General features: G+C 49.7%; 1 protein-coding gene across 47 annotated transcripts in view; it reads right to left on the bottom strand.

The window, feature by feature from the left end:
• Positions 1-20669, bottom strand: part of MICAL3 (microtubule associated monooxygenase, calponin and LIM domain containing 3) — a 199163-nt gene that overhangs the window by 44674 nt on the left and 133820 nt on the right. For all 47 annotated transcript variants that reach the window (XR_011439642.1, XR_011439640.1, XR_011439641.1 and 44 more), the window contains one exon: positions 5549-5744. Coding sequence is in view for 42 of the 47 variants with exons in the window: in XM_070269759.1 (XP_070125860.1) it covers positions 5549-5744 (196 nt within the window). In the remaining 5 variants the exon portion in view is untranslated. The remainder of the gene's footprint in view (positions 1-5548; positions 5745-20669) is intronic.

Below are 20669 nucleotides of genomic sequence, written 5' to 3'. Positions count from 1 at the left end.
TGCCTTACCTTCGTGATTTCATTTGTTTTCTTTCTTATTAATTAACAAGGTGTAACCCAAATGTATGTCATTTAACATTGTTCAAACGTGAAATAAGGGTAAGAATGCCTCCTATGCTCATCTTAATTTACGAACTTAAACTTAACTTTCTAAACCTTCAGGTGGGCAGATGAAGGCCAGCTTGTCCTTTCTTCACAGCTGAGCACACAAGGTCACCCCAGTAGTCAGCGGGCAGCAGCTTCTGGGGAGAGCGGCCTCAGTGCAGCCTGCTCCTCATCCCGTGCCACGCCACGAGGACGGCCGCACTGCGCATGATGTGGGCGATGAACACCCCGGGATAGGGTCAACGAGGCCCCACTTACAGCTCTGAGAGCCACACTGGCTCGTTTTAGGACAGCTCAAGGGCCATGGAGAATAGCAAGTGAGGCAGAGAACATACAAAACAGAGTGGAAAGGTCAAGCCTTGACTCTATTCATAACCTACAAGCTCTGACTCCGTTTCTGAGAGGCCTTGCTACACGTTTCTGGAAATGTGAGACAGGCAGACTGGCCTCCCTCCCTTTGGGAAGGAAAGAGAGACACTGACACTGACAGGTGTTGCCGACTGTCCCTCTCCAGGCCATCACTTCCATGGGACCCTGGAGCAGTCCTCTGGGTCCGGCCAGGCCCCTTAAGTCACGCAAGATCTGCAGTGTAAATTGAGTACCTCAAGGCTCATTTTATGTCCTCTGGCGTCTCCCAACGCCTGAATTTCTGGGTCTGGCCTTTGAAGAGGCTGGAAGAAGGGTGCAGAGGAGGAAGGAATCTGTAGTGAGGCAGACCCCGCCTTGGACTATGGCCTGGAAATTTCTTAAATGCGGATTATCACTATAGCAGAACAAAACGCAATATACCCACCCAACTTCTCTGCCCTTTTGGGAGGAGAGGATGACCTCTCAGGATGCAGCCTCCTAGGAGAGATGAGGCCAGAAAATCTAGTTGGCAAGATGAGCTCTCTGCTCTCCATCACAGCAGGCACCTGTTTGTGAACTTGTAACAATACATTGTTCCCTGTGACGTTCTGATGCAGGTCAGTGTCCCCTGGGTCACACTCCCTCTGAGAGCAGGGACAGCTCCCTGTGCCTCCCTGTGGTCCTAGCACAGCCAAGACAGCCAGTGCACACAGGGACCACATGCGGGACCAGGGCAGGCACTGCCTAAGCCGCCAGGCGTCAGAGGCAGCACCTCTGAAGCCCTGGCAGAGTGTCCCCACAAAGGAGCTGAGCCTTCCAGTCAGGATGAGCAGCATCTAGCAAAACCCTCCCGGCTGCAATGCACGCCCAGGCACTCATCTCGAAGCGCCTCCGGAATGTCCTCTCAGGTGCTCTCTTCTCAAGGGGGCCATGAGGGGCCCGGGAGGGAGAAGCAAAACCAATGGCACATGAACTAGATTCCAAAAAGACAAAGTTTGCCCTGGACTTAAATGAACTAAGCAGGGGTTCTGCTGGGCCAGGAGGACTGATCCAAGGATGACGATAACGGCAGTGGCAGCAAAGGCCCAGCGAGCCCTGACAACGCACAGCGCCACAAAGGGCAGTGCCCACGGATTAGCTCATGCAGCTACAGGCGACTCTAGGACACAGCCCCACTATCACGCCCACTCTTACAATGAGGAAGCCGAAGCTGAAGAAAGTCGGCTGGTTTGTGTGAGACGCCAGGATTCCCACCAGGGTCCACACCAGGTCACCAGAACCAACGTCAGGCGTGGTTCTCCAGGACCCAACAGCTCTTCAGCCACTAGCAGCTCCCAGGCGGCAAACCCAGGGAGAAGATGGTGACCAGGCTCCCAGCTGCCTGCATCTAACCCCAGAAAGTGCAGATTTTCTGGCGGGCCCTGACCACGAACGAGGCAGGCTGCTGAGTGGAGGGTCACTTGAAGTTCTTGGGTGGTTTTCAAGGGAAAACAGGGAATCATAGCTTTTACTGTTAAATGAATCCACCCATAATCAGAGGCTATGCAATCTCTGGCCTGCTCAGCTGCCCCTAGACCCCATCTACCCTGATAGCCAACTTCTGGAGGAGATGCACACCACCGTGACTTCTCCACAGAGGAACGTGATCCACGCCACAATCTGCACTGCGCTCAGCAATGGCCTGCTCATTTCCTGCCTCTGCGGGAGTAGGAGCGAGGCAGGAGAGCAACAGTCAGAACTCCTAGTTACCCAGAGTCCCCCTTGAAGGAGGGCCTTGCTCGTGGCGTTACTCTGAGGGAGACAAAGCCCCTTTGGGCTGGCCCATCATCGCCTTTTGGAGAGTCCTCGGTAACCCTGGCTGTCCCGTCTGGGAAACGCACCTGCTTGCTCCGGCCCTCACTGGCTTGTTCTCCAGCGGGAAGAATGTGTAGGCCCTGCAGGACTCAGGAGGTGACCTGCAGAGCCATCCTCACGGCCAGGGCGAGGGCTTCCAGACGGGCACTCACGGGGAACACGGCTAAAAACAGAAAGCCAGCTTCCTCTTGTCTTTCGCTGCCTCGTCTCTCCCAGAGAAAATAAAAGTGCTGTTTCCGGGGTCTCCTTTGGAAGACAGCCCCACGCCTCCCATGGAAGGGTCACACAGGTCATGAGCCCTGGGCCAAGAGTCAGAACTGAACCAGGAAGCTGACATAAGAATCACCCAGAGTGTCTGTTAGAAACACATACTCCTGGTCTCCACCCAAACCCACTGCATCCCACACTCCACGGGAGGCTGCAGGACTGGCTTTGTACCAAGTGTCCTAGGGGGTATTATTATCAGGGAAATTTGGGAAATTGAGAGCAGTGGTTCTCAAAATGTGGTCTCCAGACCACAGCATCAGCTGGGAACTCTTTAGAAATGCAAGTCTTGGGCTCCACCCAGACTGAAACAGACCCAGCCAGGGCCTGCCCTGCCCCTGCGCTTTAACAAGCCCGTGGGGTGACCCTGACCAGGCAAGGTCTGAGCACAGCTGCCCCATGGCAAAGCGACTTTGAGTTAAACCCAAAGTCTGACACTTAATCCAGTGTTTAAGGAAGCCAGTAGGAGGACGGCAGGCCTGCCTCCACAGTGAGGGCACCTGTCTCGTGCCTAGAACCACAAGGTAACAATCCTAAGGGTGGCATGATTCCTGTCACCGGGAGCCAATCACCATGCCAGTTGCCTTGTTTGATTTAATCCTCAGAACACACTTGAGGTGCGTGTCCTTTGCAGATGAGGAAACTGAGACCCAGAGAGGTTAGGAAACTTGCCCACAACTAGCAGGTGGCAGAGCCAGGCTCCGAGCGCAGGTGTGTTGGACTCCACAGCCATGTTCTGGGACACCGCCCTGTCCTGCCTCCCAGCAGACGCTGCAACCAGGAGCTCTTTAAACTTTCCATCAGAGCTGAGTTCCCGGGAGGGACCAGTTAATTCCCTACAACTCTGTCATTTCTCATCTTCAGGTCTAACATCCGTCAAGGACTTGACGGCTGAAAATGTACCTACCTCTGCTGGGTGCGTAGGGAAGATGCAGAATGCGTGACACACCGTGTGTCTGACAGCTTCCCTGGGGGAGTCAGACAACATCTGCAGCCCCTCCTCCGGACCCCCCACTTGGAAGAGACTGTTTATCCTGCACAGCAGCTAATGCTAGTTTCTTGTTTTCGCTTTTTAAACTTGAATTTAAGTAAGATGTGGGCATTTGTAGTACCATTTGACACTGATTTCCTCTTCTTCTGCCCTGCCTCCCATCCACACCGTTACAAATGCCAGACTTCACCTTTCCGGAAGCCTGCGCTGCGTTCTCTCAACTTGCTGCCCCTGGCCCCCACCTTTCAGTTTACAAATTACAGTGGAGGAAAAGGTGTTAGTGAAGGAAAGTGGTCTGACCCACACTCACCCCAAGCCCACGTCACCAGCTCTGCTTTGACTATAGGATCCCACCCCGAGAGTGGCCAGCGGGCTGTCCCTCATCTGAATATGGCAGGGAGTGGTAGGTCTCTGGGATGCTCTGGGTAGAGATGCTGAGTTACGTGACAATGACATGCATAGTGATGGCTTCAGAGGCTGCCCTGGGATGCACAGAAGAGCTGTCCTGAGGCCGGCCCCAGAAGCACTTGACCCAGAGCATGGCTGAGGTGGTGGAATGCAGCTGAGGGGCTCTGCCAGCAAACACCCTCTGGAAGACATTCTTAGAACTTAAAAAAAAGGCTCTGCTTTCTTTATCCCCACACATTCCCTTGCTCATGGCTATAGAGAACCACCCAGTGTGTGACTCAAACATCTCCATGTCAATCCAAAGCCTCCACCAGAGTCCAGGGTCATGCAAGCGCTCCCACCCCAGGACCCTGCAGGGGACTCTGGCCAGCACCCATTTCACCCCGTCTTTCTGATCTTCTGTTCTCTTTCGGCTCCCTTGATAACCTACTGAGCACTCTGAATCCTTGTGTACTGACAGTGGCAGGCATGGACAGGCCTGAGAACACAGTCCTGGGGTAAAGCATACTCAGGGAGTCTCATGGGGGCTGGAGCATGCATGTGCCCCAGAGGCACCACTCAGGTCAACACAACGAAAACACTGGACTGACAAAAAGCCACGTGCCGCTGTGCGTGGCCCCTGGGACACGAGTGTTTTGCTCCTCTCTTTACGTACAGGAGAAAGAAAGAAGCCTGGAGAGGTGAGGTGGCTTCCTCAAGGCTGCAGAGTGAACTAGGGGCTGAGTCTTAGCAGGAGGCCCTGATTCTACCCTGGCACTCCCTCCACACAGCCACCTGCCCCTCAGCAGCACCTGCTGTCTGGTGTGGAGGTGTCTTCCCTCCAAAACATCTGGAAGCAGACACCTGAGGGCAGAGCCTGTGAGTGCTGGGTTTTTAATTACCATTCCCATTAATGCTGAAGTGTCAAGGACATGACAGGTGTTCAGTAAACAGTCACGGAATCTCTGAATTAAGTGAAATGGATTGTGATCCTTACTGGCTGACAAGATGAGGAGAGAAGCCCTCAGTGATCTGGGGAGAATGGGTCACCATGCAGCAGGAAAACAAGAAGAACCCTGGGCTTGAACCAGAAACCTTGAGTTTGCATTCTCGTCAGCACCTAGTCACCATCAGTGTCCTTGCCTACAAAGCGACCAGATATACGCCCTCACCACTTTACAGGCTTCCTGAGAGGATGCCCAAGTGAGGTGATGGAGACAGAGCTGTCTGCAAATGGTCTGGCACCACATGGTCATAATAAAGGCAGCCACCACCTAAAGGAGTGCTATTCTAAACAATTCACGTGCCGAGTGCTGTTTTAAACAATTCATACATATCTCCTCATTTAACCCTCACACCGATTCTGTGAGGAAGGTACCGGCATTGCCCCCATTTCACAGATAAGGAAACGGAGGCATAGAAAGGTTGCCTGCAGCTGGCAGGTGGCACAGCCAAGATTCAAACTCAGTCTGCCTCGGATTCCACACTGCCAGCCAGGGGCTCTGCTGCCTTCTCCCAGCAGGCACTACATTTACCAGGGCCAGCCCCGCCACTGGTGCACACAGGAGACAGGGGTCGTAGCTCCTGCACACAAGCTCACCTGCTGGCCACGTCCTCCTCTGCGCCCTTGTCCAGCACGCTGCTCAGGTTGTGCTCGGCCTGCGTCTCCTCGGGCACCTCCTCCAGCTCCTCTGCCTGTTTCACAGACAGGCGGTAGTTCTCCAGCTCAATCCTTTCGGGAGTACCCCTCAGCCTCTTGGCAATGCTGGGCTCCTCCAGGCCATTCACACCTGAACCTGTGAGACAAGCAGAGAAGCAACGTTCTGATGACAAATGATGGGAACTGAACACAAGCCGTGGGGTCGACGGAGGAGGTGCAGGGAGGGAGGAGGCACCAGCGGAGGGAATATGTAAGTATCCATGGCAGCCACCACTCGCTTCAAGGGAAGGAGGGACAGCCCTCCCATGAGGGCCAAGGAGCCAGCCAAGGGACAGGCTAAGCTCGTGCAGGTCCTGGATTTGGCAGAGGCCTGGAGAGGACCCTGCTGTGCGAGCAGCAGGCCTTCACTGAGAGGAGGACAAGAGCCTGCACGTCTGCCCCTCAGGGCAGGTGTGCTCGCTCTCCCCCGTCATTCCCGGACAACGGTGGTGGCTGGTTGGGTGAAGGGGCTTGGGACCCGAGGAAGCTCTTCCAATCAGAACCAGGCCCCTCTAAAGCAGCCTTCATGGAGAAGGCATGTCCTTCCAGCTGCCCCCAACCCCGAAGGTCCAGGATCCAGGAAAGGTTCGTGTACTGCATGCGGCTGAGCCACCGAGGTGCCCAGGCTAGTTGCTCCGCAGATCTTCTCACACTGTGGCTTTGTCTGCCTCCTCAGGGTTAGACTCACAGCAAAGCACCACTGTCTAATAAGATGGCCACGTGGCGTGCTGTGCCCTCCCGCTGCACTTGGGCAGGAGGGTATGGTCAGGCTGCCTCACTCCTGGTCCCTCAGGCTCGCCTGCTTGCTGCAGGTGGGGCCCATCCACCTCTCTGTTGTAAAGAGACATTTTCCCCTATGTAATGAGTAAGTAGTCTTTGGGGTGATAATGTAGAAACTACGGGACTGCCAGCCCCCTCCATTCAGTGGGTTTAGCGTCCACTGATGATCTTTTCCTCAGTCAATTACTACACTGGGAGCCACAAAATGATAATTTTTAAAATTTGATCATTCGTTCTCTACTATCATTCTTTTGCAAGAAAGAACTTTCCCCTTTCTCTTTATTTTTTTGAGTACTACCATGGACTCATGGATTTTGAAAAACTTAAAATGTTGTATTTGACTATTATGTCTCCTGAGACTCCCTTAATCCAGAGTCTTTTTTGATGTACCTTATTGTGCCAAATTTGGTCAGAGGAGGTCTACCACTTGTTCTTTACTCTGTTCACTGTAATATGATGTGGCACACAGGTTTAGAGTCAGACAAATCCAAGTTAGACACCTGACTCCACCAGTGATCAGCTGAAGGGAAGCTGGGAAAATGGCCTAAGTCCTGAGAGGCCATTTCCTGACCTACAAATGAAGACCACACCCGCCTCCCAGGGTTATTAGGAACATGGGATGAAATTACACACATATATACAATGCACATGTGTGTGTGCCCCACACAGGTTATCTTCCTCTTCAACTTAAGCCCAGCACATGGCAGTATTTGGCAAACGTGAGTTTAGCAATACAGCTATGTCCAGTAACATTTTCACCACCAACTTGTGCATATTCTTGTGTAGTATGTTGTATCCATTTGCTCTGGATTACAAACAACAGTCACATGACAAAGAAAGATGGGAAGAGAGTTGCAGGTAGAGGGAGCAGCACTGGCTAAGGTATGTGACACGAAATGGCAGTTTAGTATGACTGGATCTTAAAGTGGGAGTGGACTCGAAGTGGCAGAGAAGAGGCAGAAACAGAGGAGAGATCAGGTCATGAATAGCCTTGCATCCTGGCCAGGACAGGCCATAACACTGGGTTTTGGCACGCAGTTTTCTACCAACTCAGTTGTGGATGACAGGTGGTCTATCAGGCAAAGCCTCGAGTCTCTACCACGCAGGACCAAAGGAAAGGAGCGGGAATATCAATCAGTAATTTCTGTGGCATGACAGCTTGTGCAGAAAATGTTATGGCAGCCTGGTACTTCTGTTGTGTGCAATGTTCTGAATCTCTTTGTAATATCATTAGAGAGAACTTCTTATGAATCCAACTAGTCACAGAATAAAATCTTAGTGCATCTGCTGGAATTGCCAGGATCTTTCTTCCAGCATCTTTCAAATTTACTAGAGAATCTTTACTGAAAAGCAAGACCCAGGGCATGTGCATTTACAAATTCAGGTGAATGTATAACGACAGAGTCTGGGCACGAATCCTTGGGCTCACCTGTGCCCTGTCTTCACACTCTTGGGAACGTCATTTTAAACATCCCTGCTCCATTCTTCAACACTAAGCTCAAGGCCCCCAAAGTGTAAGCTGTGATGCTGGACTAGAGCATCTGGAAGAATAGGAAATATGTGGACTCCAGGTAATAGCAAAAAAGATGCAGTCTATACCAGATCAAGTTAGAAGGTCCTAGAAGAGACCGAAAAAAATTCCTGAGAGCCAAACAGAGATGAAGGCAACTGGTGGAGCTGGGCCTGGAGGCAGGGAGCACAGCGCGAGCGTGCCTCTCAACACCCTCCAAACCTGCCCCCGCTCCGGTGGGCACAGGCCCCAACTGCACTGGGCCATTGTTTCCAAACCCCAGTCTTCCTGCCCTCTCTTTCTCTTTCTCCTTAGAGAAACCCAGCATAAGACAGACGAGACGAGAAGGACCCCTGACTATAATGCCAGTTGGTTCTTTCCTTACCATCACGCATAGCCGACAACCACCCTCAACAGAAAGATGAGAAAGGGAGACCAATGAGAAGCACTGCCCAAGGATACTGTTTTGGGGAACTCCACGGATATGGGATAAAAATCAGTACTTCTTTGAGCTGGGAGAAGAAAAATAGAATAAAAACTGTCACTTCAGGGAAAGCAAACAACTAACACTCATCAGTTCAGATCCCAGCCACGTCAAGGCAGAGTGAACAGCACACTCACGTAGGAAAACATGCAAGAAGGGAGGTCTGTTTTCAGGGGGTACCACATACTGCTCGCCAGAATTCTACTAGGACCTTGGGAAACAAAGCAGAGTACAACTCCCTCTACTCTTAAGGAGCCATAGGCTAGTCAGTATGGTGGCTCAAGTATTACGACTTACTCACGCTTGTGGTACTATGGGAGCACATCAAAGGGCAACTGAGCCCACCCAGGGATTCAAGGAAGGTGTTCTGGAGGATGATGGACTTAGCTTCGTCGGCTCTAAAAAAACATTCCGTGAGGTGGGTAATAATTTGTAAATGAGGTAACTGAAGTTCAGAGACATTAAGTAAGCTGCCCAAGGTCACACAGCTAGTGAGCAGTGGAGCCAAGATTTGAATCCAAGGAGGACAGCATTAACTCAGAAGACTACCATGCTGTCCCTAGACTTACGACATGAAGAGAAGAAAACAAAGGTGCACTTCCATAGAGTCCTATTCTGCTTTCCCCTTTGGGAGTCTTCACCATAATCTGCTCCTCCCATTATAATTTTCGAGATGAAGGATGCAGAACTTCATGAAAGTGTCTTAGAGCAGAGAATCTGGCATTTGGAATGACATTCTGTCCTCCTCCCAGTGTTATTTCTCTGGAGTTTTTACAAAGCTCTGCGAACTAACAGATCATCAAGCAACAGAATCGGGAGCCCAAGCCCAGAGTCTGGGCTCTGGGGAGGGCAAACACCGACTTAATTCTGGACTTGGCCACAATCAACAAAAAAGAAACCAGAAGCACTCAGAACTACGCAAATCATTCACACGTCAGTCCCCCAGAGAAAGGATGCTTTGGGCCATGAAAACTGTAAGAAGTGTCCCACTGGAGATTTTGTAAAAACTGAGGTGGAAGGAGCAGAGTCACCATGCCACTGCCGCAGTCCCACCAGGGCCATCGGTCAACATCCGCATGAGCCAGAACTCCCTAGAGCTCAGCGCAGGAAATGCATTGCAGGATGTTCCCTTGGGGCCAGGGCCCCACAGAGATCCCGTTTTCCTAGGGGAAGGTGGCACTCAGAGGGTATGTGGCAAATAGCCAAAACTCACCGAATGCCAAAGTATGTCTAACATTCCTAGCCCATAGCCTCAAAATGCCACAGGAAATTTAAAAAAAGAAACCAACAAATCAGCACTCTTGATTCTCTGTCCTGAGCAAAGGGACTATTTGCCAGATTCACCAGATGGTACTGATAAACTAAGCATCAAAGGGCTGACCGTGGAGGAGGCCTGGGCAGTGGCTGTAACAACCCTGTGACTAACAGAGAACCTGCCCCTCATCCCCCAGCCTTCCTCTCTCGTCAACTAATGGAAGAGCCTGGGAGGAGATGCAGATGTAAGAATAACTGTCAGACGCTGGTTTGGAAAGTCTAAGTATCATAAGGGTGGTCCGGTTAGTGGGCCACGACCCACCTGGCCCCTCTACCTCACGTGCTTTAGTGCAACCAAAAGCATACAGGGACTTGCAAACCTGATTCTTCACTAAGTCAGGGCAGGCAGACCTCAGGTCACTGGAGGTCAAGTCCAGCTTCACACACTGAGAGGAAGCGGCGCCAGGATCTCGGTTGCATCCTAAACAGGAGAAGACTCTGGGCCTGACCAAAGGGCTCTGCTTCTGAACAGCCACTGCCCACACGGGCTCCATCCATCATCCTGAAAGAAATATTTTTCCAAACAGGACAACCTGCTCTCAGCTAAAGTGCAAGAGCTCTCATGGGAAGCATGAATGAAACCATTTGAGTTGGTGGCTATTCTAAAGTGCAAGAGCAGCCAGAAGCCTTTATTTGTATCCCATTCCTGGAGAGACGTGAGGGATGGAGATGATACTCAAGGGGCGGGGCTCCCAGCGCCTCAGCAGGCAGCTCTCTTTCCCTTTCCTTCCCGCACAGTCACAAAGCCCCAGTACCAGCTGGGGCCAGCTGCTGGGCACTTTAGGACTTTGGGCAACTGTCAAGAATGTCACATAAGAGATGGGGACATCTGAGGGCCTTCTCTCCCTCTGCCCATATTCATATCTGGCCTGTTTTCCCATTTTTCCTTCCTTCTTTATAAGCTTGGGAAAGCTTTAACGAAACCTGAAAGTCAGAAAAAGACTCAGGAAAAGGCGCGGAGAACTGAGATTGATTTTCATCACATTTCCCATATCTGTAAGTAGGATGGCTGCCAGGATTCACTCATCCAACCAGTATTTACTGAATACCTACTTCCAGCCAGGCGCTCTGCCGGTGGACAAAACACGCACACTCTCTACCCCTGGGAAGCCTGTGTTCTGATGGACTGACCAATGACCCAGGGCATTAAAGGGTGTCAACTATGGCCATGTTCTAACAAGTAACGGCCCTGTGATTTGAAATGAGTGGTACCATTTGAGAAGAAAAATACACCTGCCATTTTGGAATACAGAGAGTCTCCCTTCAGGTTGTTCTCTCTGACTTATGTTTCCTTATCAAAAGCTACTGGCTATTTTTGCTGCAGCTTCTCTTTAAGGAAGATTAACTAAAGTCATTTCAGATGTCCACCTCACACTTCCACCTGAAGCCTTGCCTGCCCACGATCTTGCACTAATGACAGCACCGAGCCACAGCCCAGGTCTGAGCTACAAGGTCTCAGGGACGCGTTAAGGAAGAGGAAGCCTTTGGAAGAAGGAATCATTGGGCTGGCAGCATACAGGTAAACTCCCAGACCCGTGGCAAACTTGTCACAGTGACTTTCACACTGCCTGGTTCACTCCCCTCAGAAACATTCACAAAAACACCCTGGGAAATTAGGGTGCCCCTCTTCACACAGAACCCTGATCCTTACAAGGCTGTAAAGGGGGGATCTATGCCTCAATTTTGTTTTCTCCCCGTTCACGTTGGAAATGATAGAGCTGCTACACTCTCTCATGCCTTCTCATGCTGGGAAGCATGAATGAAACCATTTGAGTTGGTGGCTATTCTAAAACAGAACCATTGTTTGGCCCAGAGAGGCCTTACTCTACGAGACAAGGCACGGGTCTTGGGCCCTGCTTCCTTTCAGGACAGATTAGGCTGCTGCTGGACCCCAGTGACTTGCGCTGGGCGGGTCAGTGGGTATTAGTCCACTCCTTCCATCTTGCTTCTGGCTAAAGTTCCTGTGTGAGTTGTTGCTTAGCTGTCTGAAAAGCGGGCAGGGCACACACCATCCAAATTGAGTGCCATCTTGGCGTAGAAACCTAAAACAATGGCATGGGTCACTCTGCCTCGGGGACTTCACTGCTCTAGTGAAGCTGGACAATGTGACCTGATGGCTGTGGGAGAAGGGCTCTGGCCTGTGTCTAGGAGGGAGACGTCACTCCCAGCCTTAAACTCAATACAGGGAGGAAGATGTACTAGGGGCTAGTTAAAAGGCCCTGCAGACCACAAAGACCTTTCTTTGCTGATTAGAAAGGGCCTGGGACCACCAATTTGGGCTCTCCCACTCTTTAGCCTGTTGGCTCATTTGCCTTAGCAGACTCTGCTTTGACCAGGCTCACATTTTACAGCTATTTCTCATTATAAAAGGGCAGAAAACACTGCAAGGACTGCAGCTGTGCACAGAGAGGGATCCTCTTGCTTTGGAGGCCAAGGAAAGAAGTTCCCAAGCCACTGCTATGGCAAGGTGACTGCTGTGTCAGCACATCTACCCTCCCACAGACTCTCCTGTGGCTCCTACTGGCAAGGAGTAGGAGTTCACAGAATTTTTCCAAGATCATATGACACAAGGGCAGCAGGTGTTTGCTTGTGAAGTAGGTGATGAAAGCATAAGGGCAACTACCTATGTCAGGCACTATGACAGAAATGCGGCATACACTGGCCACCGATTGTCACAACACTCCCATCTGTCACTATTATTACACTGGGGGTCTGAGTCTCAGCGATGTCAAAGGATCAAATGAGGCAGGTCTGAGACTGAAGCTAGGACTCCTTCCACTCAACCAGGCAGGACAGATTGTCATTTGCCCCTCAAACAGGAACAATCTGTCCTTCATTTGGGATAACTATATTCTCATGTGGAGGCATGGAGAAAAGTAGGTCACGTGGATTCAGGGGAAGCTCAGTTACTTTGGAGATATTTAGTTACCAAGAGGTGGGAAATTCTGAGCCAAATATTACACGACAGAGAGGCTAAGGAGGGAAGTACCCAAGAGGGAACAAGTCGGAATTGCACCAGGAAAACCACCCACACGAACATGGGGACGCCATGCAGATGGGGAACACTGAGGGCACTCGCCCTCCCTCCACCCGGACACGGAGGGGCGCCTTCATCACCACAGCCCTTGGTTCTCAGTCTGCGTGGTCCTGTGGAACTTGGGCTCTTCAGTTAGTTTTCTAATGTTAAATTATTTTTACTAGTATTATTACAGTATCTCCCAAAGGTGCCTTTTTGGCAGATGGAAATCCTGGCACACATCACTGTATCTGGCCAAGGCAAAGGGGTTTCCTTTAAGATGTATACCCTACCCTCCATTGAAAAAAGTCTTACTAGTGCATCATGTAGCTGTCTTGATAATGTGTTTTTCATGTATTGTAATATCCCAGATAAAGCTTGACTTGGTCCTTAACAATCAGCTGGGTCATCCTACAAACGACTGCCTCTTTGGTGTCCGGAAGCTGTGGGCATGTCTAAAGCACTGGGGTTTGGTTGTGTTGTCTCAAACTCTGTGAGAGCTGTGCTCTAGCTAGTATCCCACCTTCCTTATCTGGCTGCCCACCTTCACACACCTGAGGTGAGATCTTAGAAAGGAGTCACTGTTGTGCGTGGGCCTCGAACTAATTATTTTAACTTATCAGCTCATATACGTGCCTGACAAACCAAGAGATTCTACACCCCTAAATAAGTAATCTACCAAATCAGCCCAATGGTGGGGCTGAGGCAGGTAAAGGGGCGACGGCTCAACAAGGCAAGCCGAGACGACCCCTCCTCTCCTACTTCTGCCCACTGCTGCCCGATGCTGCCTGCGGGCTCTACTCAGAAGGGGAGCCTCTCAAACAGCTCTTTCAGCAGCTTTATCACATCATCCCGCTCCTGTTCATGCATCTAAGGAATGCTGCTTTGTGTTTCTGCTGTCTATTAGGGTCTCAGAGTAGGAGATCAACAAAGCGTTCTGAATAAATGATCAGGATAAAAGTTCTAACCTTGAATCTAAACTGGAATAACACTTCACTATAATTTTAAGAAACTGAACATATTCTGGTCTCAGTTTCCTCATCTTACCACAGTAACTTAAGACGTCTATGTCTCTCAAGTAGCTCATGCTGGACAGGGCCCCAAAGAACAAGTGGGACATGTGCCACCCTGTGAACAGGGCACGTCTGCCAAGACAGTAACAGTTGCCTCAGCACCTGAGAAAGAGAAATTCCCAAGAAGATGCCACATCTTAGAGGATTCCATGCCTTAAGGCCCTAAAAAGAGACTCTCTGCAATGATCGGATGTCCTAAAACAATGATTTTGCTCCCTGGTGAGAGCAGTCCACCCCCGCGAGCAGCCTGCCCGCTAGACCAGGCCCAGAAATGGAGAGCGGAGGCGGGGCAAGGCAGGGAGAGAGCTCGAGTCCGCATGCGGGAACTCCAGGCTGATGCGCTTCTCCCAAGATGCTGAGGTCAAATGCCAGTGCCCCCATCCTCCGGGGCACTTCAGTCTAGAGTGTGTCCCAAGCTGGCTCCGAGGCGGCCCAAACACAGACAGCTGCACAGCCCCAGAGCAGGCTTGGTCTCTGAGCCATGAGAGTGATTTTCAAAGTCTTGGGGCTCTGCGCATAACCAGACTACCAACAGGGACAAACCCACACCCCAAGGGAAGGCTCTCTCAAACAGGTTCCCTTTTAAAGACACAAAATCTCATAAACAGCATTCCCTTAACTAGCTGAAGATATATTTTTGGAAAGGAACTAAAATGGCCTCCAGCAAAGCCCACAACTACTACTTGATGCCCCTATCTATCACAGTTACGCCTTTCTTTTCCTGTCAGAAGGTTACTGACACTGGCCTGGAAAAGAAACAGCAGTGCCTAGGGACAGAGGCCACAGAAGGCTGACGGGACAGGAGGGCACTGAATGGACTCAGGAGAACCCTCTCTCAGGAGTGACGTGGCGGCATCAGCTGCAGTGGTGGCCACAGTTCTCTGGCCGCCCATAAAGCACCCATCCTTGCCCTGATTCTGGAAGAGGAAGTCAGACTCCTTCTCCTACAAATAGGTCATGAGGTCGCACTGAGGTCCCTGAGGGACAGGGCTTGCGGGTCAAACGAGCACAGATCCAGACAGTACCCAGGACTGCTGTGACCCTAGCTCTGCCCTAAGACAAAGCTAACTGACTCCTGCTTAGCCCTCTGACTTCTGGGTCATGAGTTGAAAATTCAGCTTAATGTAAACCCTGTCTGTGACTGTTTTTACTTGTGTTATGACAGTGAAGAGCCCCTGGGGTGTCACAGAAATAGGAGGTGACGTCATATCACATCCTTGCAGGCTGAGGAAAACGCAATGCCAAATTTAGCCAAGGCTTTGCAGTCTTAATCCTTCCAAAGAGCTGGCACGCAGTATAGGTCCTCTCCCCGCCCATTCTGTGGAAGACGAGAGAGGGCCTAGCCCTTCTCACTGTTCTGTTTCCCCAAATCTCTGCTGGTTAGGAATACACCCCAATGGGCCATAGTGTCCTAATCCCACAGGACGCACAGACCTGAGAGGGAGACCATCAGCCAGTGAGTAGAAATAATCCTAACTCACTCTCTCCTTGAGATCACTCTAGCATCTTCTGGAATCCCCACCAATGATAATCTTATTTGTTATTCCTGTAACGCTCTTAAATAAACAAGTTTCCATATATTTTAGCTTATTTGCTTTTTACAAAAATCTTATGAGGTAGAAAAGAACAGGTGGCATTTTTTCCATTTTATAACATGGGGAAACTGAGGCTCCGGGAACTTCATGACCAGAGATGGCAAGGATCATAGGCTGCAGAACTGGAACTCAAACATGCATCTTCTGTTTTCAATATCTGTGCTTGTTCCATTTAGACCCAGCTCAGTTCACTGAGGCTGTGGTCACAGAGGATGAGCACATTCTGGGGATGCAGGGACAATTCACTGCGGTACAGGAAAAAAACACTAGAATTTCTGTTAATTTATTTTTTAGCCCTGCCTTCTAGAATGTTTTGTAATTGTCTGCTAGCACACACAGTATTAGTATAGGGGAACCAACATGGAAGTAAGGATCCAAATGTTGGGAAGTGTGCGCTCACAACTTTAACAGGGGCAGCAGCAAGACTGAGAGACTGCTGTTGTCAAATGTCACTGTGGTTCTGCATCACTTTCATTATCCTCACTCACTTTCTTCATCTCCTACTGGGAACAACAAATTTGAGGTTAACTGCATGTCAATGTCACGTCTGTGCTTTTGATGTTAGTCTAGATCAGTGGTTGCAAACTGGGGTGATTTCTTTCCTTGGGTCATTCGGCAATGTTGAGACATTTTCAGCTGTCACAACTGAGGTAAGGGGTGTACTGATAGCTAACACGGAGAGGCCAGGGATATTGCCAAATATCCTACAATGCCTAGGACAGCCCTTCAAAACAAAAACCTCTCTCACCAAAATGTCAACAGTGCTGAGCTTGAGAAATCTGGCCTAGAAGTTATATCAAACTATTTCTAATCTCTCACCAAGAGGCCAACCAATTCATCAGACACTCTGACAGTGGCCTGATGGGACTCGGTGCATTGAAAGCACAGCCATGAGCTCAGGAAGCTTCATCTTGGTTGCCACGGTAAGACATCTTGACCAGTGGAAGTACAGTATGGGAAGGACCAACTGAGAACTGTGATGCTGAACAGACGATTTGGCTTGTTGTCCACAGAGAGGAAATCCAGGGAAGATGTTCACAGGCTGAGTGACAACCTCGTCCCAATGCCACACACTGAGCAAATACACAAGTCACTGCACGAGGCAGCTGGGCACTTCACCATCCATGGCACAGCTCCACTTACAAAGGATGGCTCTGCTCCTTCACTGCGATGTCACTCAAGGGCAACCTACACAACGCCCACCCCATTCACGTCTGTCTGCGTTTGAGCCCTACTAGGCCAAAGCAGGACCTAAGTAGACAAAAGATGAGTCTGATGAACTATTCTCCTCTCACCTACTTTTTCCTAGCTGGATGCTGGAAGTCTGCTGATGGAGGGAACAGCCCTGTGACATTACAGCAGGTCCTCTCACTAAACCTAGGGAGAAGACTAGACTTAAAGATACGACGTGGAAAAACAAAGCTTTCTCTCTGTGTTCTTAACTCTTCTTTTTTTCCATTATCCAAAAACGTCCTATTGGTGAGATCCAAGGGCTCCCTGTCACAGCATGCCTTTCCAAGGCTATGTTTGCACATGCTCAGGGGACTTCCCGAAAGCATTTCTGTGCCAGAACCAAATTTCATGCAACAGGGCAAAACCAAAACTGCTCATCTGGAATATCTACATTTAGCCCAAAGATTTAAAAGTAAGTCATTTCAAGGGTGAGGTGAACCCAAAGTGGCCCAAAGTTGGATAGATAAGAATTTCCACGTTTCTCTCCTGTTACAGGTGATTCTGCTCCAACTGTCAGTACAAAGAGATGTACAATCATCTCTCTCTTTCCTTACATCCAAAGGCCACTCAGGGCCAGGGCAGGTAACTTCTCATGTGGACTGTGAATGTAGTTACAAAGGCAGTAAGAGAATGGAAATGTCAGCTCAACCATCACTGGGCCTTTAAAAAGTAGAATGAAATGAGATGGCAGAGCAAGAAGATAAGCCAATGGATCTGTAAGTCAGAAGTGAGTAGACTTGGGGCCCAGAGAGCAACAGGAAACATCCCCTCGAACTATAAAACCCATCTCCTCCAGATTCTCGCTCTCTGCTCCTTACTCCAGTATCTTTCCAAAGACATGTTCCTAGCCCTGGGGTGACTGCCAAAGAAGTTGAGGGACATATATTTCCCAGGAATAATCGAATGCATACTCAGTGATTTATATGGGGCATTGTTGAAGCATATTAAAAAATATATTATTTGTGGAACTAAACACACCACTCTCTCCTCTTACCAAGTGTGGTCAGGCTGAGGGTGGAGAATGGGTGAAGGGAAGCTGCATGGCGCAGCAGGGACACAATGCTCTCAGGTCCTCTGTAGAGTCTGTCCCGACTCTGCATTGATCAGTTAGGTGGCCTCGATCAAGTCTGCCTCACCTCCCTGTGCCTGTTTCCCCATCTGCAAAATGACACCACCTCACAGGCTACTGCGAGGATTGAAGAGCAACGCCCACAAAGCACCCAGACCGGGCCTAGTTCACAGCAAGGGCTACATGTCAGTTACGATCGTTGTTGCTACCATGACCATGTGCCTTTCCAGGTTGTTTTCTGTAAGGTAGGATGACAAGGGCCACTATGGTAAATGAACCAGTATTAATCATATGGGACAAAATAACAGGAGTCAGCACACTTCAAGGTTTACTCCCTATTTTTATTTGAGGAAAAGACTTCAGCAGAGGAGGGGGCTCTCTTGGTTATAAATAGAGACGGCCCCTCGGCACGGTACTCTCAGCAGCATGGAGGACGGTCGCCAGCTCTCAGCAATAGAGCAAAGCCAACAGACTGCGGTCTCTCCTCCTGTAGCCCATGAACTTCCCTCACCCCAGGTACCCAGTGCCGCCTGCTCCTCTGGGGATTCAAAGCCTTCCATAAGGTTTCGACTGCCCTGGAGCCACCTTCCTTGCACCCTGTGTCCCAGTGTTACTGGGCCTCCACCAAGGCCCATGCCCTGAGAAAAGGGAGCCCAGATGACAGGCAGGCAGGCAGCTGGTTCACAGTAATTCACACGAGACTAAACTCTAGGAGAGAGTATTTGCTTTTCAAAGGAGAATCTACTAACCTAATTAGGTCTCTAGTTGGTAAAACAGTGGGAGGAAAATTTTGTAGCTGGTCTCTTTCCAACCTGGTCTTTCTAGATCCTAGTTTAGTTCTAGAAAACAGGGAAACAAGAATAAATAAGGTGTTATAATCCTATTATAATTGCTATCAGCTATTCCTCAGTTACCAGATTGAGTTCGGTCCAAGAAACCCACACAATGGTTTAGCTTCTTAGAGACAAACTCTTTTCCCTAAGGTCCCAGCTAGAGTCTACTTAATCACACTTTTAAGGTTTGAACTCTGAGCAGCTACCAAATACCAAGAGGACTACCCTCTCTGGCATTCACTTGCACAGTACTCCTGGCTGTAATAACCTTGAAAGAACACGAGAACTCAATGCAAACATATTTAGGCTTTAGCCAGTGAAACAGCCCTGATTTTGGTCATATAGTTGCTGAGGAAGACCAAAACCTGCTGCGCCCTGTGTTCTGGTGCCTTAGGTCCCCACCTGGGACCACCATCCTCAGCGACTGGATGCGGGCCTGCCTCTCTGCCAGGCTCCCGTCTCTTGGGGAGCAGGCTTTGATGGAGGCCCAGTAGCACTGGACACAGGCTTCAGGGAAGGTGGCTTTGGAATCTCAGAGAAGCAGGTGGCCCTGGGTGTAAGGGCCGTGAGTTCTTATGGTGACAGGTGTCACTTAATATAAAATAATTATGAAAGAACTACAATTCCAGGCAAGGACCTAGAAGAAATCAGACTACGCTATGAAATAATGGTGATAAAGTAGAAGGAATCCTGATATTTCAAAGAAGTACAGAATAAGGGGCTCAATCACTTAATAGGTATAGACAAGACAGTTTCACGCACAATGTGTAATTACAATGAGCTGGCTGGGTACAGAAAGAACAGAGGTAAAGAAAACATAAGAGGCCATTAGAAATTCTGACTCAATGGTAAGGATTTTTCTTGTAACTACCCTTGCATGGCCCCAAGAGAATCTGTTCTGTAGTACGGCAGAGCTGGGGCCCTGGACTCCCTTTCTGCTGAAATGTGTTCCAAAACTTCCCCTTGATGCTGACAAGGGCTCTGTGTGAGGGTATGAGCCTTCTTCACATGTTAGGGGCTCTCTGACTACACCTGTGCACACGTCTCATTCTGGGAGGAAAAGGACAACATAAAGGCAAGGTCAAGTTTAGTTAGCTTGAGTTAGGGTTTGTGTGCGGGCAGTGACTCAACCTCTTGCCCACTGTCCTTTTCAGAGGCCCACTGAAGTGCCTCAGATATATTCAGAAAATGTTAATAAAGTATGCAAAGCTATGTGGAAGTTGACCCACAGGAAGTAAAAGGGAGCCATTGTTCCCATGGCTGGTGAAACCTGGAAGTAATCAAAGGAGAGTCATATGTACATGCCTGGAGCCCTACCTCTCTCCCCTGGCATATGGAAGGTGTTTCTGCACAAAAGCCTACCCCACTCCAAGAACATAAGTGGTGAAGAGACATGGCGCAATTGTGAAGAAAGAGGTGTCAGCAGCCAACACACGGTTGGAACTGTGGGCAGTGATGAGAGAGGAACACACAGGCCTGTGGCCTAACCCAGCAGGAGCACCCGTCTGACTTCCCTCCCTCATTTTATTATGACTCATCTACTTGTTTGCACTTGATGGATGCTTGGCTGGATCAGAGTTGCAAGGTAAGGACTGGTTTTGGAGTCTCAATGAGGTTTTAAAGCTTCGCGGAAGTTTCTCCCTGAAATCCTGTGCCTGGCTATTATATTTAAGAGAGCCCCAAGTCAGTGTTCTTTTTTATATTTGTACCTCAGGGAGACACTTGTAGGACCTCGATCCTACAAAGCATCACCCTGCCCTATTTCTCAGTATGCAAACAGAGCGGCCTACTTTCAGTGCCTATAGTGCTTGCGCGTCTGCACCACAGGAGCCCTCCTAGGGAGTGTCTAAATTAGGGAATCGCCAGGGAATTTATGAGAATAAAGAGAAAGGATCTCAACAAGTTTCAGAAAGAAAGGAGACTCAAAGGGAATTCTCCAGGGTCTTCACAATGGGCGGCACAGAATCATGCCAGCTGTCACCACCTTCCTGTTAGATGTTGCAGTACACTGTTCTGAACAATGACGGCTCTCCTCTCCTCTATTACTGGGATAAGGGAAGGCAACAGCAGCAAAGGTTTAAAACTTGAAAATTATATACATTTATCTATTCATCC

Source organism: Equus caballus, chromosome 6 (assembly GCF_041296265.1).
Source record: "Equus caballus isolate H_3958 breed thoroughbred chromosome 6, TB-T2T, whole genome shotgun sequence".
In the NCBI taxonomy this organism is placed as follows: domain Eukaryota; kingdom Metazoa; phylum Chordata; class Mammalia; order Perissodactyla; family Equidae; genus Equus; species Equus caballus.
Note: the sequence above shows the minus strand (reverse complement) of the source record. Positions and strands in the feature narration are given on the sequence as shown.